General features: G+C 38.2%; 3 protein-coding genes across 3 annotated transcripts in view; 2 read left to right on the top strand and 1 right to left on the bottom strand.

Annotated features, from left to right (window-relative positions):
- The window catches only part of rgs7a (regulator of G protein signaling 7a), a 67541-nt gene extending 60948 nt beyond the window's left edge, over positions 1-6593 (top strand). The window contains exons 16-19 of the mRNA XM_081347439.1: positions 54-240; positions 343-432; positions 2752-2791; positions 5940-6593. Coding sequence (XP_081203565.1) covers positions 54-240; positions 343-432; positions 2752-2772 — 298 coding nt within the window. The 3' untranslated portion in view covers positions 2773-2791; positions 5940-6593. The remainder of the gene's footprint in view (positions 1-53; positions 241-342; positions 433-2751; positions 2792-5939) is intronic.
- A 3585-nt stretch (positions 6594-10178) lies between these two features.
- Positions 10179-19817, top strand: grem2a (gremlin 2, DAN family BMP antagonist a). Its single transcript, XM_081347802.1, has 2 exons — positions 10179-10316; positions 17135-19817. Exon 2 carries the CDS (start codon positions 17136-17138, stop codon positions 17718-17720), a length of 585 nt encoding a protein of 194 aa, XP_081203928.1. The 5' UTR covers positions 10179-10316; position 17135; the 3' UTR covers positions 17721-19817.
- A 312-nt stretch (positions 19818-20129) lies between these two features.
- Positions 20130-25340, bottom strand: part of fmn2a (formin 2a) — a 42062-nt gene continuing 36851 nt past the window's right edge. The window contains exons 14-17 of the mRNA XM_081347301.1: positions 21959-22010; positions 21261-21410; positions 21093-21174; positions 20130-20982 (exon numbers count right to left, since the gene is read on the bottom strand). Coding sequence (XP_081203427.1) covers positions 20956-20982; positions 21093-21174; positions 21261-21410; positions 21959-22010 — 311 coding nt within the window. The 3' untranslated portion in view covers positions 20130-20955. The remainder of the gene's footprint in view (positions 20983-21092; positions 21175-21260; positions 21411-21958; positions 22011-25340) is intronic.

The raw sequence follows: 25340 nt of genomic DNA, 5'->3' as shown, positions 1-25340 counted from the left end.
TGCATTGTCTTTTTATTCTGAAAATTGATTCTCTTTTGTTATCCAAAACTCAGATTCTGGTTGGCAGCGCAGGAGTTAAAGAGGAGGCCGATCCGTGAGGTGCCAACACGGGTGCAGGAGATCTGGGAGGAGTTTTTGGCTCCTGGAGCCCCCAGTGCCATCAACGTTGACTCGAAGAGCTACGACAAAACCACACAGAACATCAAAGACCCTGGACGATACGCTTTTGAAGATGCACAGGTGAGGATTATGTGTCTTTAGCTGCTACAGTGATTTTCTTTTTCAAAAGAAATTGATGAAAACAAGCCATACTGTATAAACATGTAAATGTGTGTCTCCCAGGAACACATCTATAAGCTGATGAAGAGTGACTCTTACAGTCGTTTCATTAGATCCAGTGCCTACCAGGAACTTCTGCAGGCTAAGAAAAAGGTAAAATGTTTTAAGCAATTTGACAGGATAGAATAATTAACTTGAATACTCTAAGACTGCATCTACATGCCCTGATTGGTAAATGTACTACCGTTCAAAAGTTTGGGTCGGTACGATTTTTTTTTTAAGTCTCATTTATTTGATGAAAAATACTGTAAAAACAGCAATATTCGAAAATGTATTACTAGTATTTAAAATAACTGTTTTTTTATTTTAATACATTTTAAAATGTCATTTATTAATGTGATGGCAAAGCTGAATTTTCAGCAGTCATTATTCCGGTCCTTCAGAAATCTTTCTAATATGCTGATTTGTTAAGAAATAAGAAAAAAAAATATTTTTATGAATGTTGAAAACCATTTTTTCAGGATTCACTGATGAATATAAAAGTTTAAAAGAACAGCATTAGAAATGTTTTGTAACATTATTGATGACTTTACTGTCTATTTTGATCAATTCAATGCATCCTTGTGGAATATTAATTTCTTTCAAATAAAAATAATAATAAAAAAATCGAACTGATCCCAAACTTTTGAATCATATTGTATGTGAAATTAATCTCATATAGAAGTATTTGCTGTATATCTTTGTGTCAGATTCATAAATCAGTGAATGTAGATTGTACTGTATATTGTATTGTTTGTGTCCCTAAGCACCCACGGAAATGGCCGAACACCCACAGAAAAACACGAGATAGTCTCCATTCATTTTAGCCAATAAAAAAAATGATTGCAGCTTTCAGACATGACTTTCCTCTCGTGTTTATAGTTAATTTGAGGCCGTTTCCATGGCTTTATTTTAATGACAAATGTTGAGAGAGCATTATTGTAATGTGAGAATGCATCTTTTTCACTCTTGCACAAAACAAATACAACGATCTCATGATTCTGCTCTCGCTCAGATTTTATGTGTGCGCTCTCAAACTGTCCTCTGCACTCGCAAATTCTCGTCTCCCAGATTTAATGTTGCCAAAAGCTTTCAACCACCAGACTTTCACAATTGACTGATGAAATAACACAGAGTACTTTTAAGAATTTACGGATTCACATTTGTTTCATGAGGTAGCCTAGTATTTTCAAGCTGATTTTAGTCAGCAAGTTATTTTATTATTTAATAGTTATTTTTGAGTTAATTGCTTATTGTAAATAGGTATTTATCGAATTTTATTTAGTGAACCGCTACTGATTATCAAGGTAATAGCCTATAGGCTATGTCAGCGAGAGCGCGACTCGTGACAATAACACTCATGGAAAGAATGTGCTTTTGTTTGGTAATGCATTTGTAGTTCGTGCATTTCTCTTTGCGGGACACGAATAACTTATGTGTTATTCATTCATCAAGCGCACTATTGAACGGAAAAACGACAGTAGCCTACCCTTGAAAAACTGTACATTAGGCTATAATTAATTACTGAGTAATGAGAATGTTTTAAGGGGCATTTGTTGCTTATGTGTGATGTACCCACCGACAGAAACATGAATCGGCGACTACAGTATGATCTGTAGATTTATAGGAACCTGCTTGAAAAATAGCTCAACTTTAAAAAAAAATGTCTCGAGTCCCTCCATTCTGTTCTACTATGTCACTCTCTTCCGGCTGTTTTTGAATCCAAGAACATGCTTCCTGGAATACCAAAATGTGTATTTTGGGATTGGGATTATGATAGCATGATGTGAATTAGTTTGTTGCAATTATAATGATGTTTTATTAATACCAGCAGTAAAATGGAAGTGTTATTGTTTGGGGGAATATTATATTTATTAGAAACCACAGTATAAAAAATGAATTAGTGGTGCAAAAGCTCCAGAAAGAGACAATCTGTGGAAATCACTAAGTGTTAAATCTGATACATTTGAATTGACACAAATAGACGGATATATTAGCCTGATTCTATTTGATATACACATACTCATTCAGACACACCATGCTGTAGTCCCTTTTTTCACTCTTTATCTTGTTGACTGAAGTCGGGAAGCATACAGGATCGCAGAACCTCATTTGAAAAGTTCACTCGTAATGTGGTAAGTGGTAGTGGCCCCGCCCCCTCAGTGATGGCTTACCTGACCAATCAGACAGCAGCTCTGGTCAGATGAAGCTTGTTTGGTTCTTTATCCCACCCCCCCCCCCCCCCCCAAACCTTGTGATGTCATGTTAATTCATGTTTTCCTACAGGGTTAAGCAAGCTCTTCTCTTCTTGTTATTTGTGTCATCTTTAAATGAAGTGTTTAGCTGTGGTTTTGCACGACTTTGCATTTTGGTCTTCTGTTGCAACAGCTGCCAAAATGTGTACCTGTTCACTTTTCTCTATCTTGTCCACAGAAAAGTAAGAACTTGTTTTGAAGGAAGGCATTTCTTCCAGGTAACCCTGCTTCTCCTTGACCTGTGTGTGTTGCTCCTATTCGTATCTGTCTAAGGCCCTGTTTACACTAGTGCATTTCGTTTTAATATACATAACTTTTGCTACGGTTACTCCTGGCATATACACTACTCTGGAGTTTTCGACCTTCGAAAAATGGAGACTTTCGGAAACTTTTGATTTTAGTTTAAAAACTCTGGGGTTGCATTTTAGTGTAAACGGACCAAAACTGAGACTTTTGAAAAGGAAAGCTTGGCTTCCCACATTACGCTACCAGAACACAATAACAAACCAGAGCTGTCTCTCTCAATAATGGCTCTGTAACAGACCAGCCTCCAAGACCGTGTAAACAATAACATTGAGATCGAACTGTAAGCTTTGCTGACTTTGTTGTCCTTTTTAGCAGCCATTGTGCAGTTAAACTCTGCATTTAATAATACTGCAGCTGCCTACATACGCAAGAAGCAGGCTATTATTAGAGCAATTGGCAGCTGTTTACACTACGCGCATGCCAAGTGTGCATGAATGGTCATGTGGTTTTAGTCATGTAGCGTGAACGGTGATTTTTTTTCTGAAATGCAATGGAAACGCAGAGGATCGTCTTCATTTTAAAGTAGGGCTGCACGATTTGGGGAAAATGTCATATTGCGATAATTGAGGTCAATATTGCGATTACGATTGCGATATGCGATATAATAAACAAATGGTTTCATGAGTCAACTTGCTTGGTTCTAAATGCACACACAGATTAGTGATAATCAGCCTAAAGAAAAAAGTTCTTTAGTCAAGAGCAGTGAGTGTTTTTCTCTGTTCCCTTTGTTCTTTGATTAACTTTAGCGACAGATTTTTTTTTTTTTTTTTTTTTTTTTTTTTTGCATTTTAACAAGAACAAAACATTATTTACATACAAGAGTACATATAACCATACATGTCAGGTTAAAGAAAAAATAATAATAATAAAAAAGAAATTGAAAAAAAAAGAAAAAAATAATAACTTTAGCGACAGATGTAATTAGTGGCTACTGTGTACTGTCCCTTTAAGACCAGCCGCTGTCAGAGACGCGGATCTCACACGCGCCTCATTCTTTCACGAGTTATCACAACTCTTCGTGTTCATCATAAGACTACTCTTATGTTATGAAGACACTCGACAAAAAGACATTTTGGCATAATTGTGTGTGTTATTGTTCGTTCAAGCTCGAAAGAGAACTGTTGCTGTTTTGTGCGCACGCACGATATTAGCGCGAGTCTTTCTGTCTGTCAGTCAGGACATTCACAGGCAGCGCGTTCATTTTGGCATACATGTGTGTTGTTCGTTCTACCGCGAAAGAGAACTTGATACTGGCGCGTGTCTATCTGTGTGTGTGTGTCAGGAGGACATTCACAGGCGGCTCATTCTTTTGTCTTATCGCGCATGAATGGTTTAAAAGCATTTGCATTAATAAGTGCGGTAACAGAGCGCTAATTTGTTTATTTAATATAAAATCGCAGCATTTTGTGTCATATAATCGCGTAGGCTTGACATCGCGATTGCGATTGCGATATGATTAATCGTGCAGCACTATTTTAAAGGGTTAGTTCACCCAAAAATGAAAATTCTGTCAGTAATTACTCACCTTTATGTTGTTCCAACCCCGTAAGACTTTCGTTCATCTTCGGAACACAAATTAAGATATTTTTGATGACGTCACACGCATCTCACACATGACCAGCGTCGGCCAATAGTGAGCCTACGTTCTGACGTACAACCCAGAAGCGCTGCACTGTTACACTACGTGAACTCACTCAGAAGCCCACACAGAGGAAAATGAATAGTTGAAAAAAGTCATTGTTATTTTTTGCACAAAAAGTATTCTCGTCGCTTGATAAACTTGTAGTCACTTGGACTATTTTACAGATATTTTTCCTAACTTTTCTGGGCTGGCAGATGAAATTACATAGAAGCCTATAAAAGAGTGAGCCAGCTCTCAGATTTCATCAAAAAATATCTTAATTTGTGTTCCGAAGATCAACGAAAGTCTCACGGGGTTGGAACAACATGAGGGTGAGCAATTACTGACAGAATTTTCATTTTTGGGTGAACTAACCCTTTAAAACATTTTGAAACGAAAATGCATTAGTGTAAACAACACTTGAGTAGTCTGGGATACATCTGATGTTTCTGTTGAAGGAAAAGATCACCCAAAAAATACTGATTTATTTTCTTCCATTGAACACAAATGGAGATGTTAGAATGTCTAAGCTGTTTTTTTTCCATACAATGAAGGTGAATGGGGAGGCTGAGCTACAAAAATATTACAAAGCATCATACAAGTCATTGACATTGCTGTTTTATAAGTCTGTTTTTATACTGTACACTATTCTTAAAACTAAATAAAAACTAATACAAATTAAAGTTTTTTTTTTTAAAGAAATTAATACTTCTATTAAACATCAACTCATTGTACAAAAGGGACAGTAAAGACTTTTACATTGTTCCAAAAAATGTCTGTGAAATAAATTCTATTCTTTTGAACTTTTTAGGAAGAATCCTGACAATAACATATATCATGGTTTCCACAAAAATATTAAGCAGCACAACTGTTTTCAACATTGATAATAATTAGAAATATTTCTTGAGCAGCAAATCAGCATATTATAATGATTTCTGAAGGATCATGTGACCCTGAAGACTGGAGGAATGATGTTGATGATCACAGGAATACATTTTAAAAAATATATTAAAATGGCAAACAGTTGTCTAAAATAATAATATAATATTTCACAATATTTGATCAAATAAATGCAGCCTTGGTGAGACTTCTTTCAAAAACATTAAAAAAGTACCAATCCCAAACTTTTTAATGGGAGAGTACATTCAAATATGAAATAATTGTAATACAATTTTTTATTTAATTTCTATTCAATATTTGAGAGCTACTGTAGAAAACTTTTAGTGAATAACAAATAACCTCACACTAGAAAGTTTGGAACAGCATGATGAGACGAGTATGATGGCAATTTTTTTTTGTTCTTTTTTTTTGGGTGAACTATCCCTATAATATAATTTTACTGAAAGGGGTCATTTTCTGTTTAGCATGCTTTAATATTGATATGTTGGCGGTTGTCACTGCCCAATACCATATAAAATAATTTTTGTCTTGCGTTTCAGGGGAAATCTCTGATATCGAAGAGGCTACCTGCTGTCGTCCAATCTTGCTGAGCCTCAAACAATCCACCGAGGATGAGGACGCTGTCACCTTCATCTCTGTCGTCTGATTCCAGATACCCTGGACAACGGACCAAATCACATGCATGTCCAAGAGACTGAATTTTTACATCAGTTTCTACTTGCTACTTGCTAGTTTCTGTCTTTAAGACAGTTAGACGTGGACTTCAAATATTTGGGAAATGCAGCAATGTCTTTCAAAAGAGGAAAATGATCTTCTCCTCTCCTCTTTTGTCTGTCAGGACTGTCTCCAACTGTAGACTGATCAAATGATGTCAAAACCAGAAAATGTAAAATAATAAAAACCACAGTTAAATATAACAGCGTAGGCACATTGTGTAAAATCGAGAAGCTTTAGACACAGAGATGATCTCTTCCTACTCACATTTCATCTCTTTTTGCATTGATTTTATTGCACTATACAGGATTTAGCACACGTTTGCTTATCGCACATGTGAAGTCGCATGGGATATATCTGAAAGCGACTGGTCTTGCAATCTGTCTCGTCTGTTCTTCTTTGTTGGCTCCCTCCTTTATTTTTTATACCATATGTAAACACTTTTACTTGAAAATGTATTAAAGTCAATTCGTTGTCTGAAAGCCATGCAGTGATTTCTGTTTCTCGGTGCCACCTGTATAGCTGTCAGTGACAATGTCAGAGCTATTACGCGGTGGTAGAGCATTTACTCTTGACAGGTTTGAGCTGTAGTGCTCCCAAAGGAACGCAGATTTGAGTCTAGATTGCATCATGTGCTCATTCCATTGGCAAAGTCACTTTCCGGTCTAATACAGGGCTAAAAGCAAACAGTATTACTGCAGAATTCACTACAATACGTCCTGAATTTAGGTGTTACTTGGTGGGGCTTTAATTATTTACATGCGTGCGTACATACCGGTTATGGAGCAGGATAACACCATAATAAAATCTAATTAGTTTATGGTATTCTGATCATTTGCATTTTAGTTACTTTGATCTGCATATAAATAAAACAGGATTTAAAGGGATAGTTCACTTTGAAATTAAATTCTGGTATGTTTTAGCTTACCTCAAGGGAATCCAAGATGTAGGTGTCTTTTTTTCCGCAGTAGTTTCAATTTTGATATTTTTAGGTCAAACCGTTCTTGTCTGTCAGTCATATAATGCAAGTCTATGGTCACTATCTCAAAGAGCATGCACAGTGAAGTCCAAATTAAACAATCCCCCATCGTAAGTACACATTGATGGCCTAAGACAGTGGTTCCCAACCTTTTTTTGTCTGAGACCCCCCTTTTCCCAAGAAAATATTTTAGGGCCCCCCTTCACATTTAATGATATTATTGCTCTTGTAAACTTGCAGCAAGGATGAAAGAATATGTTGTTTTCAAGCAAACGGTGTGTTTACTATAACCAGATATGTTTATGCACAAATAATAGCCTATAATATTGAAAATACAATAACAAAAACATCAGTAGGCGCTTTGTAATTTAAAAACGTAAGCCTAGGAGTAGCCTATAAAGTGGCCCTATTTAAAAATGCAATAACAAAAATGACTGCTGTCTGGGACCTCAATACTTGCATGTTATTTGTGAGGCTTTATCAATGTGAGGCTTTATTCTTGACGCTTTTGGCGCTATAACGAGCGATAATAAACTTGCGTTTATAATAATGCGTCTTTCGGAAGAACATTGTAGCCGGAACTACTTCTCTCTGTGTACGTCTATGACGAGTCACCCAGGTACTGGGCTACTCCGCAGCGGCAGCGATCCGAACCAGTGTGAAATAGTCCCAATGTAAACACTTATTATAGGTGTACCATAGTGGTTCAGGATAAGACAAAAACACGGATTGGAAAATGGATTCATGATGAACTCGCTCATAATATACATTTTGTAAATTTTGAACAGAAAAAAGTTAAGGACTTGTATTTAATGCTCATTGCTCAAAACTATTCAAAATACGACGCGACCCCCCACAGAGCTCGCTGAGGCCCCCTTGTGGGCCGCGACCCCCCTGTTGGGAACCACTGGCCTAAGACACGAAACGAGCGGTTTGTGTGAGAAAACGAACAGTATTTATATCGTTTTTACCTTGTACACAACCACGTCCAAGTGATCTGAGGGCGCGCACGCTTCCTGGTGTGTGACGTGTGCGTGCGTTCTGGCGCCGATAGTGATCTCTTGCGCGTACATCACTCATTGTTTACACAGAACAGAGATTGTAGGTAAGACGGCTACTATATATATATAAATACTGTTCGTTTTCTCACACAAACCGCTCGTTTCGTGTCTTAGGCCATCAGTGTGTACTTACGATGGGGAATTGTTTAATTTGGACTCTGTGCATGCTCTTTGAGAGAGTGACCATAGACCTGCATTATATGACTGACAGAGAAGAACGGTTTGACCTAAAAATATCAAAAATGAAACTACTGCGGAAAAAAAGACACCTACATCTTGGATGCCCTTGAGGTAAGCTAAAACATACCAAAATTTAATTTCAAAGTGAACTATCCCTTTAAAACAATTTTAAATTTAATGATCATACTTGCAGTTTGTATGGCTATATACTATGGCAAGCCGTTTTAACATTTAATTCTTAAAACCTACTAGTATCTATTTTCATGCTACTAGTACTTATTTTTTAGATAAGTACTAGTACTGTAGCATGAAAATAGATACTAGTAGGTTTTAAGGATTAAATGTTAAAACGGCTTGCCATACATATACTACATTACCTTTTCAGTTAACTTTTTTTATACCTTTCTAAAAGAAAATTCTGGGAAAATACATGCTTGCACATTGTCAACTACCCACATTCATAATTAGCTGATTGCTGTTGCTTTTTTAACCACTAGAGGGCAATGACTCCATCCACCAGGTCATTTTCCTGAAGAGTCTTCGAGTTACTGTTTGTATTTTATTTGGTCAGTTTGGTGAGAACAGCACTAAATCTTGAGGTCCAAACTAACCTATCCAACACTAACAGTCAGCTCTGAGCAGAACAATCTAGTTTGCTGCTATCAATATAATAAGGAATTTAACATGACATCTGAGTACTTCAGCTTCTTTAGTTTCAACCAAAACAGTCTATATTTGTGTCTGATCATTGTGTACAATGTCTTTTTGGGGGTTTTATGTTCTTCGCACTGTGGATTGTGTGTGTTTGTGTGATTGAGAGAAAAATAAAAGGAACAAGAGGGAGGTTATTCTTATTGTGGTCAAATAGAGATGAGTTCAAAACCACACAAACAACAGAATGAGAGAACGAATGACAGAATAAGCAAAGAAAACCAAAGGAAGAACAGTCAGTACTGTGTAACCTTCCAAGCCAAATGGAGATTTATGGATACACACATTTCAACTTAAAAATGATAAACTGTGGAGTGAAAGATTAATGGTTTTGCATCTAAAAGCTTTTGTCTTTTTAGGCCACATAACACATCTGCTTTGCCTTGTCTTGATGTGCTGTCAAAACTTGTTTATAAAACCATTTTGTATTTGGAAAGACACTCGAGAAAAAAACTTTAGGCAGGACCTCAGTAAAGCCACAGTGAAAATTTCCCAAATGTTCCAGAAACCAAGCCCACACTTTTTATGATTGAACCAATATAAATATATAAAATGATCATCTGGATCAAACTCATTGGTTTATCAATGTATTTTCTATATTTACAGAGATGTTTCACTGTAAAACTGCAACTGTGAGCATGTTAACTGCAGCAGTCAAGAGGGACGGGGTTAAACCAGGGATGCAAACTGCAGTTGAGGGAGCGAGAGAGGCAGAGAAACTGAAGAGAGAGAGAGAGAGACAATATGTTTTCAGGACTGGTTGATTAACAGTGGACTTCTGGGGGAGGTATCAGAGAATGCTAGACCAAAAGAGAGGGAGGGAGAGAGAGAGAGGTGTAGATGAATTTTTCTGTAACTTGTGTGCAACTGATGATTTTCTTTCTGCTCTCTTCACACTCACACACTTCTCTTTGGAGAGCCACTGGGATGTGACAGTAAATCAGTGAGAATATGATGCAAAGACTCACCGGGAAGGACTCAGTGAAACAGAATGCGAGCTGGATGCCATATAAATCAGTAAAACTGGGGAACTATGAGCCATAAAGCGTGACTGCTTCAGTTTGGCCTCTGCAGAGCTTGACTCAAACGGCACACGGCACGATCTTCAGGAACACTTCGAGAACCGTTCTGTACTTCTGATGGATATCCACGCTGATTCTCTACGTCTGGAGCTCTGAGCCTCGGCCGATCTCTGCCCTGCTGCTCGACCTTTGACCTCTGAGTGACCTCTTCACGGCGGTAAAGCGTGACTCTGGACTCCAGATCTACAGGTACACTCTAAAAAGATTATTTTATGATTGTATTAGTTCTATTTAAAATGATGTCTACGTAAAAAAAAAAAAAAAAGTTTCCAAAAGGGAGTTTTTGCAGCCATGCCATAAAAGAACCATTCTGGTTTCCACAATGAACTTAGTCTTTTTTTCAGTCTTTAAAAATACTTTTTTTTCTTCTTAGGGTGAATTTGAATAATCTAAAGAACCTGTTTCCATTATAAAGGGCCTTTAGTGCAATGGAAAGGTTCCATGGATGTTAAAGGTTCATTACTGGAACTATAGATTCCAATAAAGAACCTTTTTAAGAGTGTAAGGAACTATTTTATGCTGGAATGGTTCTAAAGTTCTTCATAGAACCTTAAAAACCGGAGTTCTAATTGGAGGGTTCTGCTACAGTAACAATCCTAAGAAACCTGGTGCTTTTTAGAACCAATTCCTACTCTAAATCGACTACTCGCGTTGTATTATTTTGTATTTACACTTGTATGTAGTTCTTCATAATGCAGATCATCTAACCATAATGTAATGAAACCGATACTGTTCACCTTGAAGAGCATGGATTGAGTGAGTCTGACAGTGTACTGTCTATGTTTATTGGGGACGTGTGCATGAGAGAGAGCGTGTGAGGTTGTGTGACAGCTTTGGCTTCAGTCCTGCTTGTGCATGTGTGTTTGCGACTGAAATGCATGATTGGCATTATAAAGAAGGCCTTGGAAAAGGATCAGCCGCAACTCAGTTCAAAGTGGTGCCTGCCCCTCAGAGCGCATTAAACCAAGCGGATTTGAGACGACAGCCTTTGAGTTTCCCAGTGACCTTCTAAATCCCCACCAATCCTTGATAAACCAATACTATCAAGAATGATGGCAATGTGTGTGCCTTGAGGGCTAGAGTACAATTGGGGGTTGGATAGGGTTATAAAATGGTTAATATTAGGGGAGGTTTTTGATATTGTAATAAGGGTTGGGTATTATCATACATTAACAGCAGTAGATGTGAATGGGAAATCCACTTGACTGTGTGTTGTGCATGTATTTGAGGGAGCTGAAGTCAGACTCAGAGCATTATGTGACGACAGCCATCAGAGAATTCAGTCATTGATATGGTTGAACTGCTCAACCACACTTTAAACCTCAGCTATGTATTGTAACATGAGTCTGACCCAACAGTCCTAAACCACAGATATTCCATCTACTCTCAGTGATCTAGATATACCCATTTACCACATGGTGACAAAATCACACCATGGAAGCACTTTATACTGCACCCTTAGCCTTAGCCTGTGCTTTAGCTGAACTCTAGATTCATCTGGAGTTTAGAAACCTTTTTGTATTACTTATTGTTTTCTTTGGTCGCTGGTAAACAGTATGATTCACAGGTGGCATTCATGTTCTCAGCAATTTATTTTCTGTTGTTGTGGTGTGGAACGAATACTTTGTAGAAGACAGTTAACTGTTAAATTAACTTTCGCCTCACAGCGAGAAGGTCCTCGGTTCATGTCCCGGCTGAGCCAGGAGTCCTTTCTGTGTGGAGTTTGCATGTTCTCCCTGTGTCTGTGTGTTTCCTCCAGGTGCTTCGGTTTCCCCCACAATCCAAAAACATGCAGTGTTGGTGAATTGGAAACGCTAAATTGTCCGTAGGTGTGAATGCGCGTGTGTGAGTCCCAAAGCCATGTAATGGGGAGGGTTGGGGAAAGACATGGCAACCTACCCTGGAAAAATCATTGCCAAAAAAATCCATTCCAAGTCTCTTGCATAGGGCGAGAGGAATCACCATCACGTGAGAGAGAAAGAAAATTAATTCTTTCTTTCTTTCTTTCTTTCTTTCTTTCTTTCTTTCTTTCTTTCTTTCTTTCTTTCTTTCTTTCTTTCTTTCTTTCTTTCTTTCTTTCTTTCTTTCTTTCTTTCTTTCTTTCTTTCTTTCTTTCTCCCCATCTGTAAATATTTCTGGGGTGACTATATATAGATGTTTTAAAAACAACTGAAAGTGGAAATAATATTAGAGGCAATGTTTGACAGCTTGTCATGTGGTGGACTTTAATTCATGCTGCCATTTCAAGGTGTTTACTCAGGAACGCACCTCACAACTTTAGTGACTGGTGGGCAAAACCTCTTATTATCTCATTCTTTGCAATAGTTTCTATATAGAGATATGTGCCCACCGGTCACTAAATTTGTCATCTTTCCAGGAAAAAATACACTTAAAAATTGCAGACATTTGTACAGTATGTTCAAGTGAAATTATTCAAATTAAGCATGTCTCTGGAAAACACCTGAGTATTAATGGTTTTACACTGGGCTTTAGGGCAAGTGTAGTGTTGAGTTGTTTAAATTGCACTATAATATTTCTTTAATCAGAAATGCCATCTGCACATGTGACTTTTTTGTTTGGTGGCATGAGGGCTGGATTTGAATAAATTCATTTGACATGTTAAAGCTTTTCTTGACTCAGAACTGTGTGTAATGCTAATTTCAAGCTGAAGTGTTTAATTTTTGTAAAGTTTTAGTAAAATACTTTCTTCTATCCTAGCTTAAAGGTATGTTCGCCTAAAAGGGAAAATTCTGTCTACATTTACTCACCCTCAAGTTGTTCCAAACCTGTATGAATTTCTGTCTTCTGCTGAACACAAAAGAAGATATTTTAAAGAATGTCAGCAACAAAACAGTTGATGGTCCCCATTGACTTCCATAGTATTTTCTCAATGGGGCCCATCAACTAAAGGAACTTGAGGGCGAGTAAATGATGACAGAATTGTTTTTCAAAATTTTCTTTAATATGCAGATACAACTAAAGTGAGCCAAGTGTAGGTTAATTCCCCTCAATAGAGACAATCAAAACATTGTTCTGTTTGAACAACCAATGGCAGATGGGGGCATGTTTGGGGAAATCTGTTCAAATGCAATCCTTATTTTTGGAAACACACTTCAGCTCTGTATGTGCGTGTATAAATTGCATAAGTATGTTGTAAAGAGATTTTCTTGTGGCAGAGGGAGGTACATAATTGCTGTGATGATAACTCCTGTCAAATTCATAATTTTGTGGCGCCAGTTAGTGTTTATGCATGCGATGGTGTTTAATGTGTGTATGGGTGTGAGATAGAAAGAGAGCTTCAGGGTTTGACTTGTGGCTTCGTGCGACTGTTGTTTTGGGTTGGAGATGTTGTGGAAGTGTGAGGGAAGGCTCGCTGTGGGTTTTGACAGTGGTTGGTCAAATGCTGGTATCACTGGCTGTGTGGGAGAACATGCTGGTTTCTGCTCAATGAGAGATGCTGGTACTTGCGGTTTGGTTGTGTGTGTGCGTGCGTGTGTGTGTGTGTGTGCCCTGTGATGGTCTGGCCATCTGTCCAGAGTGATTTTCCCTCCTGTGGCTCCAGAATAAGCGGTTTGGAGAATGTATGGGAAAATGGCTCAAAATACTGTAAAAAGTTACTGTACGTTTTTCACAGTAATATTTTTTATTATGTTTTTAATATTAATTAATTTCTGTAATTAATTAATTTCTCTAATTAATTGACTCTTAAGCTACTGTGGATATCATACTACTACATTATAATAAATAAATAAACAAAAGCTACCAGCAATTCTGCTACAGTATATGACTGTGAAGGCACAGTACAGTTCAATTATATATAGCAAAGTGTAGAAATACTAGCGATAACAATGGCAGTGAAAGTACAGCAACTGCATTCGTTTATGCTGTAAATCCACAGGTTTTTTTTTTTACAGTGTGGATGATCTGTCGCTGATTTTCTCACATACACAGACAGATGGGAGAGAGATAGAAGGTTTTGTGTTTATTTACTTGCGTAAGTTCCAACTAGACACTGTCATTATCTCCAAACCACAATTTTTCTCAGGGGAGATTTATGGCCCCTCTGTCTGTGAATGTCTGTGTGTGTGTGTGTGTGTGTGTGTGTGTGTGTGTGTGTTTCACTTTCACTCCCACAAATCTGAAATCAGTTTCAGGTATGGACAATTGAGCTCTGTGATGTCACAGCCTTTTGAGTCACTATCACATCCCAGCATTCTCTATTTCTTCACACATAATCTTGAGCTACCAGTAAACCAAACCTCTAGTCAGCCTGTGGTCATCTGAAGGAGAGAAACCCAAGACTGCTAAACTTTCCACATCCTGATCTAATAACGTTCACATGGTGCTCTCCCCACTGTTTACATGTCCCCTGCATATCTCACCACCGGCATAAGCAAAGCCTTCATTATTTAACCCTGCCTCAGCAGAGACATAAAGGCCACTTCCTTGTAACCTCATGGCTTCTGTAGCGTTCCCTTTTGATGGTTCTGCCCTGTTTATTTGCATGAGCATTCTGGGGCTGGTGTAAAAGTAAACAGCATTAATGGCAGCCAGCGACACTGACGGAGGGAGATACGGATGATTAATCCATTCCTTTCTGCCGCCTGTGTGTCACGGTCAACTGTAGCCAATTCTCCCCAGTAACCCAGATTTATAGAGCTTAAAGGGACAGTTCACCCAAAATATTACAATTTCATCCTGTTTTAAAAAAAGAAATTCAGAAGACTGTGCTGGTCACTCTTTTCCATGCAGTTACAATGAATAGGGACTGAAGCTTTCAAGCTTTAAAAAGGAGCAAAAAGCACCATAAGACATCATGAAAGTGGTCTATATGACTTGTGCTTTATTTGATGTCTTTTGAAGTCATCTGATAGCTTTCTTTGAGAAATGGACTGAAATTCCAGTTAGAGAATTGAACTTGAGACTCATATCGGTTCCATTTGTGAATGAAACACTCACACTGGTTTTGCTAACCATATTAATGATTCACAAAAAAGATTTGACTCAAAAGAACAATTTGTTCACGATTCAGACATCCCGTTCTCGAACTTTCATGAATATGCAAAGATGTCGAAATTTTCAGTGAATGACAACTTAAAATTTAGTCTGAACACAAAGTCTTTCTCACACAAAGCTATATTTTAGCTTCAGAAGACTTTAAATACGATTTTTTTTTGAAGTCTAAAATCTTTAGTCCTTTGTGGAGAAAAGAAAGTCATACAGATTTGGAATGACGCAAGGGTGAGTAAATTATGAATTTTAATTTTTGGATGAACGATTCCTTAAATGGAATCAAAAGCCTCTTTTTGGTACTTTTTTTAAAAAAAAGTTAATGTTTAAAGATAAACCTGACTGAGCAGGATTGTGTTATGTCTGTGCGTGTGTGTTTTCTACAGTATCTTTTGGAGAAAGATTCACACGTTTTCTTGACTTGAATGTTGCTTAACTCTTGGGTTTTTTTATTATGTGAAAAGGATGTAATAGTCATAATAGCTTTCTGGTGTTGTTCAGCTCCAGACTTTCTGTGAGCTCTTTTGGTTGGTCTGTCCAGAAAAACATCCTTATAAAAAAAAAGCCTTTGGGACATAAAAACAAATCTATTGAAAGACAGTGTCTTTTAAATGAAATACAACTGTGCTTTATTCTCAATCTACCCAGCAGACAAGATGAAAGCGGATGCTGGCTATGAGAGAAGGGAGGGAGAGAGCATGAATGAAACAGACAATGCCAGTGGTTGTAAAGTATCTGAAATATCAGAGGTTATCAGAGGGTTATCTAAAGCAAAACTGACAGATAAACATGACTAAGGATTCAGACCAAAGACCAGGTTTAACTTTATCAGCATTACATAAGAACCACTCTGCTTTTTAAGAATAAACAAACTGCTGTAAAACTGCACTCACTGGTTATTAACCAGAAAGTGCCATGTTATCACCATGGTTGTATGGTCATGACACAACCATGGATATACCATACTAATAGCTCATATTAATCATTTGTGGTGTCTTATATTCATTCCAATTTGCCTACTTATTTGGGTGTAGCAGAAGCTTAATCATAACTGCATCTTTAACGGACTGCTTTGTCGCTTAGTTACTGTAGGTTATGTTAAATTTATTCTGACATCATATCACGACCGTTGTAGTATCCGTGTACTCACACTACTTTCCTGCACAACTTCAGTGACGCTGCAATACCGATACTCCGAACATTATGACTAGAACCAGACGCTGATTCCTGCAGAAATTACGGTTTCACTTTATTTTGATGGTCCCTTTAACTCATTCTGTTGACTATAAGTAACGTTGCACCTACATGTCTACTAACTCTCATTAGAGTGTTAGTAGAGTATTATTAGACTGCAGGGTTAGGGTTAGAATAAGTTGAAATGTACTTGTACATTTACTTCTAGTCAGTAGAATGTCTGTTGGAGGAGCATCACATAACAAGAGTTAGCAGATATTAAGCAGACAGTCTACTAATACTCTAATGAGAGTTAGTTGACATGTAGTTGCAAAGTTACTTATATATAGTCAACAGAATGTTCAAAAGGGACCATCAAAATAAAGTGTTACTCAAATGACTCTTATGAGCATATTCTTATTAGCGAATCAAAAACATACAGCGTGATTCCTCTTTCCCAGCAAGCTCAGCATCGGGTTAGTTTATTTTGGTCAATTGTTAACTAATGTGTTAGAGTAAAATTAGTAAAAGAGAGATTTTGATAATATAATTTTTGGGGGTTGCCAATGAATGAATGATATTCATATATCTTAGTAATAGCCAAAGTACTGATCATTTATCAGCCTTCTACTTATGTTAATTAAAATCATACCAATTAACCAGTGTTGTCTGATTTCTGAGAAAATGGTATTAAGTAGTTTTAAACATGTACAGTTTACAATTAAACATTTATCAATATATAGCTGACTGACCATTCATTTGACAATGTATTTGAATCAGTACCAGAGGCACTAAAGTTTTCCCTATTTTGAATCTTTCCTCAGGATGTTCTGGAAGCTGGCAATACCTGCCATTTTGGCATGGACCCTTTTTGTGTCTACGGAGACCAAGAAGCCCCGTCCTCAAGGTTCCATCCCCTCCCCATACAAGCTAAAAGGCAATGATTTGTCATCACCATCCCACACACTAGCGTCATTGCCCCAGCACACATCAGCACAACGACAGAAGGGTAAACACGACATGCTGTCGTCGAGTCGCGAGGCCCTGGTAGTCACTGAGAGGAAGTACCTGAAGAGCGACTGGTGCAAAACACAGCCCTTACGTCAAACGGTGAGCTTGGAGGGCTGTCTGAGCCGAACTGTCATCAACCGGTTCTGCTACGGCCAGTGTAACTCTTTCTACATCCCACGCCACCTGACGTCTCAAGCTTCACATCGAAGTCGAAAAACAGCATCCACGCCAGACCACCACACTTCATTCCAGTCCTGTGCGTTCTGCCGGCCAAGCCGGATAACCACGGTCACTGTACGGCTTCACTGCCCTGGGCTGCAGCCGCCATACCGGCAACGGAAAGTGCAACGGATCAAGCAGTGCAAATGTGTGTCTGTTAATGTCAATGCTGCATTCTGAGAAGGCGCACATTCGAAACAATGCTTTAGGGTGTTCTTTTTTGGGAAAACTGGGGCCGCCCCAACAATCAATGTGTGAAACGTGCCAAAGACAACAGCTAATCAGAAGACTGGCCACCTTCATTATGTCTGGACTGTACCGCATTATGCTCTACGGGAATGCTTAATAGCTGCCGAGCAGCACAGCAATGGAAACAATGCTGGATTTTTCTTCTTTTTTGACAAATATAAAGAACCTGAGAGTTCAACTACATACAAGACTGAAACAGTAAATAACATTCTTGTGATAAATTAACAATGTTTGACCTTTGACCTCTTGAAAGTTTTCTTTTTCAAAACGGATGGAGCGTCTGTATCCCAGCGTTCTCCTGCCTTACCTCAGCAATGCTGATTCTCTATAGAGTGCAACAGTTGGGTTCCGGAAGTAAAAATCCTATTCATTTTATCCAAAGGGTGATTAGTCTGCTAGAACCCCTCCCTCAGGTTTCACACGCTCCCTCTGCATGTGTAATTGCACGTCAACGCGGACACCGATGCAGAGGTATAAATGAAAACTGACGCGTAGGGGTAGGCTACTTATACTTATGCGTCAGACCTACGCCATTACGCTGTAGGCTATGCGCAGTCATTTATACTTCTGCGTCGCTGTCCGCGTCGACGTGCAGTTACACATGCAGACTGCTAGTAGGCAGTGTCCACTGGCATGTTGATGGTGTAACCCACAGTATGAAGAAGAAGCAGCTTGTTGTGTACATTGTCGGAGAAGCAGCAGCAGTGATGGCGGCAAATAGATAGCGACTTTTGTTGCAGCTTGAGTTGTCAAATATTGAAAAACAGATAATTTATAATCCGCGTACGAGGGAATGCAACGCTATAATCGCAGAATATTTTTTTGGACCTGAGGAAGACCAGCAGACCAATCACAGTGCTTGCGGTCTGCATATAATTAATGCGTTGTTAAATTTTTGGAGAGGTGCACATCAGGCTACAAGTGCTACACACAACCTACGGCATAGCTACGGTGTAGGTTTGACGCAGAAGTATAAATCATTTCTTGTCGTTCGCCAATTCTCAAGTAAAGGATTTGGACATTGACTGGTGCTCTTTTATATGTTAATGACATTAATTTATATGTTAATGACATTAATGACATTCAGATATCTGAAACCATCTGAAATCATTTGCGATTTATACATTTCACATCTAAAAGGGTGACGTACGTTAATTTCGTTCTCTGAATCACATGTACGCACATTTGAAAAATGATCGCAAGATCAAATGTAGGATGGTTTTATTTTATAAATGAGGCCGAAAAAATGGGTGGGCATTGTTGCACTCTATTAAGCTGCGTCCAAAATCGCATACTGTCTAGAGTAGGTATTATTTTGAATAAGTAATTAGCTAATTCACGGCCACTTAACGAGTATGTTCTGTATGGTATGTGTGGAGTATGAATATAATCTGCACGTACTACATTTGCCATGTTGTCACTATCATGTGTCCTACCAGTATCAGTACACAAACACAAACTTACATATACACAAACTTCAGAATCTCGCCAGAGATAGTAGGTCATCCAGGTACTTTTTGCCTACTCATTTTTGAGTACTGTGAATTCGGACATACTTCTATTGTCTCATACTGTTTTTCGCCTACTATTTAGTAGGGAAGTATGCGGATTGGGATGCAACCTTGGTCTTGATTCTTGAGAACAGTGGAAACTGTTTGACCAGCATATATCTTCACCATCTTGTTTTACCTACTCAGCTGAGGTATGTATCAGCAATAATGAAGGACAGCTTAAGACATACAAGAATGCTGGGGGACTGTGGACTTTATCGACGGGAAATTAGAGGGGGTTCACTATATTTTGACCAAGCAGGAATTCAGTGGTGGAAAAACGATATTTTGACTTGGTGCTGCCATTGGCTTTGCTGCATCCAATGGAATGATGCCGTTGGTATCAGTTCATCCAATATGGGCTGACTTTGATCAAGCCTGTAAAGAGTTTGAGCCTTGCCGTTGTTATGATAATTCACAATGTGCACAACATAAACTGAGATACCTTAAAGTCTAACAGACACACTCATTAATGACAATATTTAACAAAATAGCAAAAATGTGTAGATAAAGGAATTTATGACAAATCAACCATAGAAAATCTATGAATATATATATATATATATGTAAAATATATAATGAACATCTTCTAAAAAATAAATCTATTATTTCACATTACAATACGACTGTTGCTTTTCAGAATTTTATGCGTCTCTGTGTTGTTTGTAATTATCTTCTACAAATTCCTTCATAAGGAAATGACATCACATAATTCATATGCAGCTGCTCCATTTCATTTCTTAATCATGTAGCACATACATAAATAACAAAGAAATGATCACACATGAAATACAAAGCTGTCAGCTTTAATTGAAAATACATTTTGGTAAATCTGAAAGGTTATTGCACACAGTGAACTACTGATAACAGCTGTACACACACAATAAAGAATGGCATTTGCATATGTTTTCAACAACTGTTCATTAAACACCTCACAGTTCAGTCGTAACAGAGACATTCACTACAAATCATTCAACGCTGAGTAAATTTCATAGGTTGAAGTAGGTAAACACATGTAGAGGAAACTATGGACGCTCCAGTTAAAGAATAGGTTGGTTTCTTCTGATGGCTCTTTCTCCTCCTATATGAACCAAGACACTGTGTTTAAGACTTTACGCAGGTCAAAGTCGAACATTATATCTGGAGATTGCCATTTCTTTATGCATTCAGACATTTTCTTAAATATCAGTGACAACAATGTCAGCATTTCTTCATTGGTCGACCTGCATGAAATCTGCTATTTATCTGTTCCAGTTTATTAAATATTGTGGCTTTCTCCTACAAATATGTGTGAAGTACATATTTTATAATATTTAAATACATAGAGGGTAGATCTTTCAGCACTATCATGGCATAAAATATGAAAATAAATGTGCAGAATCTGTGTGGGCTGCATTTCATTTTATAGCTTAAGTTTATAGCTAAAGCTTATAAATAAATAGATCAAATTCTGACCATGTACATGTACTAAAATAATGTAAAGCATTTAAATTGTCTCATGGCTATTACGTTTATGCTGAAGTAACTAAGTAAAAAAAAAAGAGGAGGAGGAGGAGGAGGAGGAATTAAATAACAGGGGAAACAATGAGTTTTGTTGGATTCGGCACAGCAGAAATTCACATCTTCTGTCCCAGCTTGGCTTTCTGAGTGAGAGAAGAAACAGAGTAAGATCCTGGTTGCAATAAAAACGTACACTGTTAGTGTGTGTTATTCATTGTTTGTAATGTGAATCGAGGGATTTTGAAAGACTTACTATTCCTGATGCATGTTTAGGTTTTACGTTGTAGTTAGCCTTCTCTCGTGCTTGTTTAAAGGTCTCTTCTGCAGCTTTCAATCTAAAATAATACACCAATGAAATTCAATATATTACAGTGAAGCAATAAAGCAAACACAACGACAAAAGAGGCATAATATTCCTCACCGCTCCTGCAGTAGGTTTTTGTTCTCTCTCTTCCACAGCTCCTTAAAATCTGACGAAAACTCGTGCCACGCTGTGAAGAATGTGCTCGGTGAAACCTCTTTCTCTCCCGCCTTAGGCTTGACCGAGAAAAACACGCTCAGCTCCACAAAACTGGAAAGCATACAAAGAAAAGCATGACACTATGAACAAAATATTACAAAATAAGATTAGAAAGTTTACACTGAGGAATTGTGAAATTGATCGGCTTACTTCAAGCATGTGAAATGTGAAATTTTAGCTTATAAAAATAATGCTCTTACATAAAGAATGACAAGTGTAATTTCTTTTCGCCCACAGCAATCTTTTGGTATGCATAAGTCTAGTACTTGGAAGAAACTGCAATTTTCAGACAATGAACACAAAGTCCTTTAAAATTAATTGACGTGTCAAATTTGCTCTTTTTTTTCCACTCCAAGATCCAAGGTTTTAAAACTGGAACTTTTTAAAGGAGACAATCTACTAACTGTCAATCAATCTCAGTGGATTGCACTATTAGTATGAGAAGTATGGGAAAAACAGAGTTTGAAAAAGAGAGAGACAGAGAGGAGGATGTTAATACATAAACACAACACACACACACACTCAGAGGAGACAAGCAATATGACACAGTAATAAGTGAACAAGACACTTGGCATGATAGACTTAGTATGATAACTTACATCCTCTGCGTTTCAGCGAGCTGTTTTTCCTGGAGCTCCAGCTCTGCTTTAGCTATGGGAATAAAAATTGGACAAAGACATTGTAAATGTGACACTGTCTATTGTTTTATACTTTTAAAACGTACTGTTCGTCACTGAATGACAGGTTATCATAAGAAGGTTATAAGAGTTTTTTTCCAGTTTTAAACAAACATACTCCCACGTGATTTTATTTCAGTCAAAGTGAGAGCTGATTTACGTGAGATTGTGCACATTCATGTATGTCCTTGCAGGTTATGATCTTTATGACAAACATAAACCCTCCAGAATCTGATTACACATAAGCCAGTTGTAATCTGCTGACATCAAATTTCAAGGAGCAAATCGATGTAGAATCAGATTTGCAAATATTCTCAGCATTTCATGAGGTATAGTTTGACTGCAGATGGAGAAGCTGGTCTCTGAAGGCGTTACCGCTGTAATACCAATGACACTTCATTTACTTCTGCTTGGAGAGTCTCCTGGGATCCACTAATAAATTGAATGACGAGCCCAGTGTTCTTACACATTTTCTTACCACTCACCACTGCAATTCTGTGGAACCAGAGAACCCCCAAAACACAGATCACTTCAGTTCCCACCTCTTCTCCCCAACATGAGATTTACAATTCATAAAACTGACTTAAAATATTCCATTTGTGCTTCAAAAAACGTTTATTTTTTTATTGGTAGTGGTGATTGTTAAGGCAATTATAACTATTACTACTGCTCATACTTGGGTTTGGAGATACTGAATGATCAGACACATTCAAAGTGTTACATTTTGGTGTGTAACTGTTCCAACACCGTTTGTGCTATGGACGTAAAACAAAAAAGACACCTGAAATTGGCTTGTTGAGGAAAGAACAAAATTACTTTTTCTAAGTGATTTATAACCTGGTAGAAAGTTAAACAGGTAAATGATTTATTAGAAATACATGTACACTGAAGAAGGGACTCGAGCCATATCTTGGTACCAGAATATTATACAGACTTGGGCCATAAGCAATTATCCAGAATACTCTAGCAAACACCTAAAAGTACCCTAGCAAATGAGAATACCCTAGAAACCACATTGCAACACCCTGGCAACTACCCAGACCATTAGAAACCCCTAATAGCCACCCCAGAAGCATCTAACAACCACATAACAACATCCTGCAACTATGTAGAAATCCCTATCATATCAACCACTTGGTAACCCCTTAGAAACCACGTAGCAACACCCTGGCAACTACCCAGACCAACTAGAAAACCCTAACAACCACATCCGAAGCATCTAACAAACACATAACAACATCCTGCAACTATGTAGATATCCCTATCATATCAACCACTTGGTAACCCCTTAGAAACCACGTAGCAACTACCCAGATCAACTAGAAAACCCTAACAACCACATCCGAAGCATCTAACAAACACATAACAACATCCTGCAACTATGTAGAAATCCCTATCATATCAACCACTTGGTAACCCCTTAGAAACCACGTAGCAACACCCTGGCAACTACCCAGACCAACTAGAAAACCCTAACAACCACATCCGAAGCATCTAACAAACACATAACAACATCCTGCAACTATGTAGAAATCCCTATCATATCAACCACTTGGTAACCCCTTAGAAACCACGTAGCAACTACCCAGATCAACTAGAAAGCCCTAACAACCACCTCAGAAGCATCTAACAACCACATAACAACATCCTGCAACTACATAGAATCCCTATTATATCAACCACTTGGTAACAATTTAGAAACCACATAGCAACACCCTGGCAACCACCCACACCACCTTTTCATTGCGAGTTTGGCATGGACCACTTTAGCATGGATCCATTTTTCTTACAAAAAGACATCATGGTATTACCAAGCTTTTTTGCACAAGGAACCATCAAATAACTTGCCATCTCACACCATAACTGTACCATGCTACTCCCAGTACTTCTTTTGTAAGGAAGCATGGTCTAATTGTACTAAAATGGCTCATCTGGTAGCTATTGTATAATTGTGCTGTGCAAATCTGCTGTACCTGCTGTACCTTTAAATGCATTATCACATTGCTTCTCAGTGCCCAGGGCAGCGGAAATGGTACAGAATTAAACATGGTATCAGTAGAACGAGCGTAGACCAAACAGCACAGAGACAGTCTCTATCGCTCATACACATATACACACGCCTGTCTCACTCAGTTTTTTCTTCCTCTCCTCCTTTCTGTAGTTAATTTCATGCTCTGAAAAATAAACAGTAGTGGTTGAAGCGCTGGAGCCAGAGACTGTTACTCTCCTGGAGTTTCAAAATCATACAAATAACAAAAAATAAGACCAGGTCTTTTTTTCCCAGATCCCGTTCTGTCTGTTTCACTAACTAGAGGCAGTATGGAGGGTTGAAGGGGGTCTTTCCGTGGTTATGTCACCCATCTAAGAGCTCAGCGAAGGAGACCCATGAGTCTCCAGATCAAAGGGGTAGAGATGAGAAGGGGGACGTTCAGCGAGGACCCCACCCTGCTACCCCTGCCGCCAGAGCACATGTGGGTTTTGTTACTAGGACCAATTTGAATACAAAGAAAGAGAGACAGCAACATATTTAGCATTTGCTAAAGCCTGTATTGAAGCAGAGAATGAAAAATAGCAAGACAGTTATAGAGAGACGTTCCAGCTAACTCCAAGTTGGGCGATGGAAAAAGGAGGTTACGCCATGGCAATTGAAATGATTGGATTGTGAGTGAAACATTGACGAGAATAAAGTGCCGACAGAAACAGTCTTCAGTGCCACAAACAGATCAGGCAGGTTGACTCAGACACGCTTGGAGGAAATAAACAAGAGAACAGAAACCATATCAAACAGAGAAGGATCGAAGCCGGGATGGAGAATAGAGAAGGCAAATAAACAAGATGGAGAGAAACCATAATAAAACACAAACGCCAGCTCTTCTTCATCAGAGAAACAAAATACTGAAAGGGTTGAATCAGAGATTAACACGTCGGGGCGGAACGTGGATGAAATTAGTGAAAATAATGAAATAAAGGACTCTCGCTATTCTTGTCACTAGCTTTACACAAATAATGCTGGAGTGATCGGGTCTAGGTTAGGTCAGATGTATTTCCCAGAATCCTTGTTGGCTCCCAGAGGCCGTCACAGAGCCTCAGTCACATTTATTTCTCAGCACCTCATCTGTCCTCTCACACAGGGTCACTGTACATCCATCCCAGCATTATTCACAAAACACTTTAATTGTTTCCCAGGGGGATGTCTGTAAAAGAACATTTGCATGGCTCCTCTGTAATAAAACTAACGTATTCAGACGAGAGAGTCATTTCACGTTATTTATACTGGCAATGAAAAACTAAATATTGCAATGTC

The sequence above is a fragment of the Scardinius erythrophthalmus genome, assembly GCF_964197995.2.
Source record: "Scardinius erythrophthalmus genome assembly, chromosome: 19".
NCBI lineage: Eukaryota > Metazoa > Chordata > Actinopteri > Cypriniformes > Leuciscidae > Scardinius > Scardinius erythrophthalmus.
Note: the sequence above shows the minus strand (reverse complement) of the source record. Positions and strands in the feature narration are given on the sequence as shown.

Bases quoted from the DNA above. Each gene is read 5' to 3' on its own strand.
- grem2a (XM_081347802.1), top strand. From the start codon at position 17,136: ATGTTCTGGAAGCTGGCAATACCTGCCATTTTGGCATGGACCCTTTTT.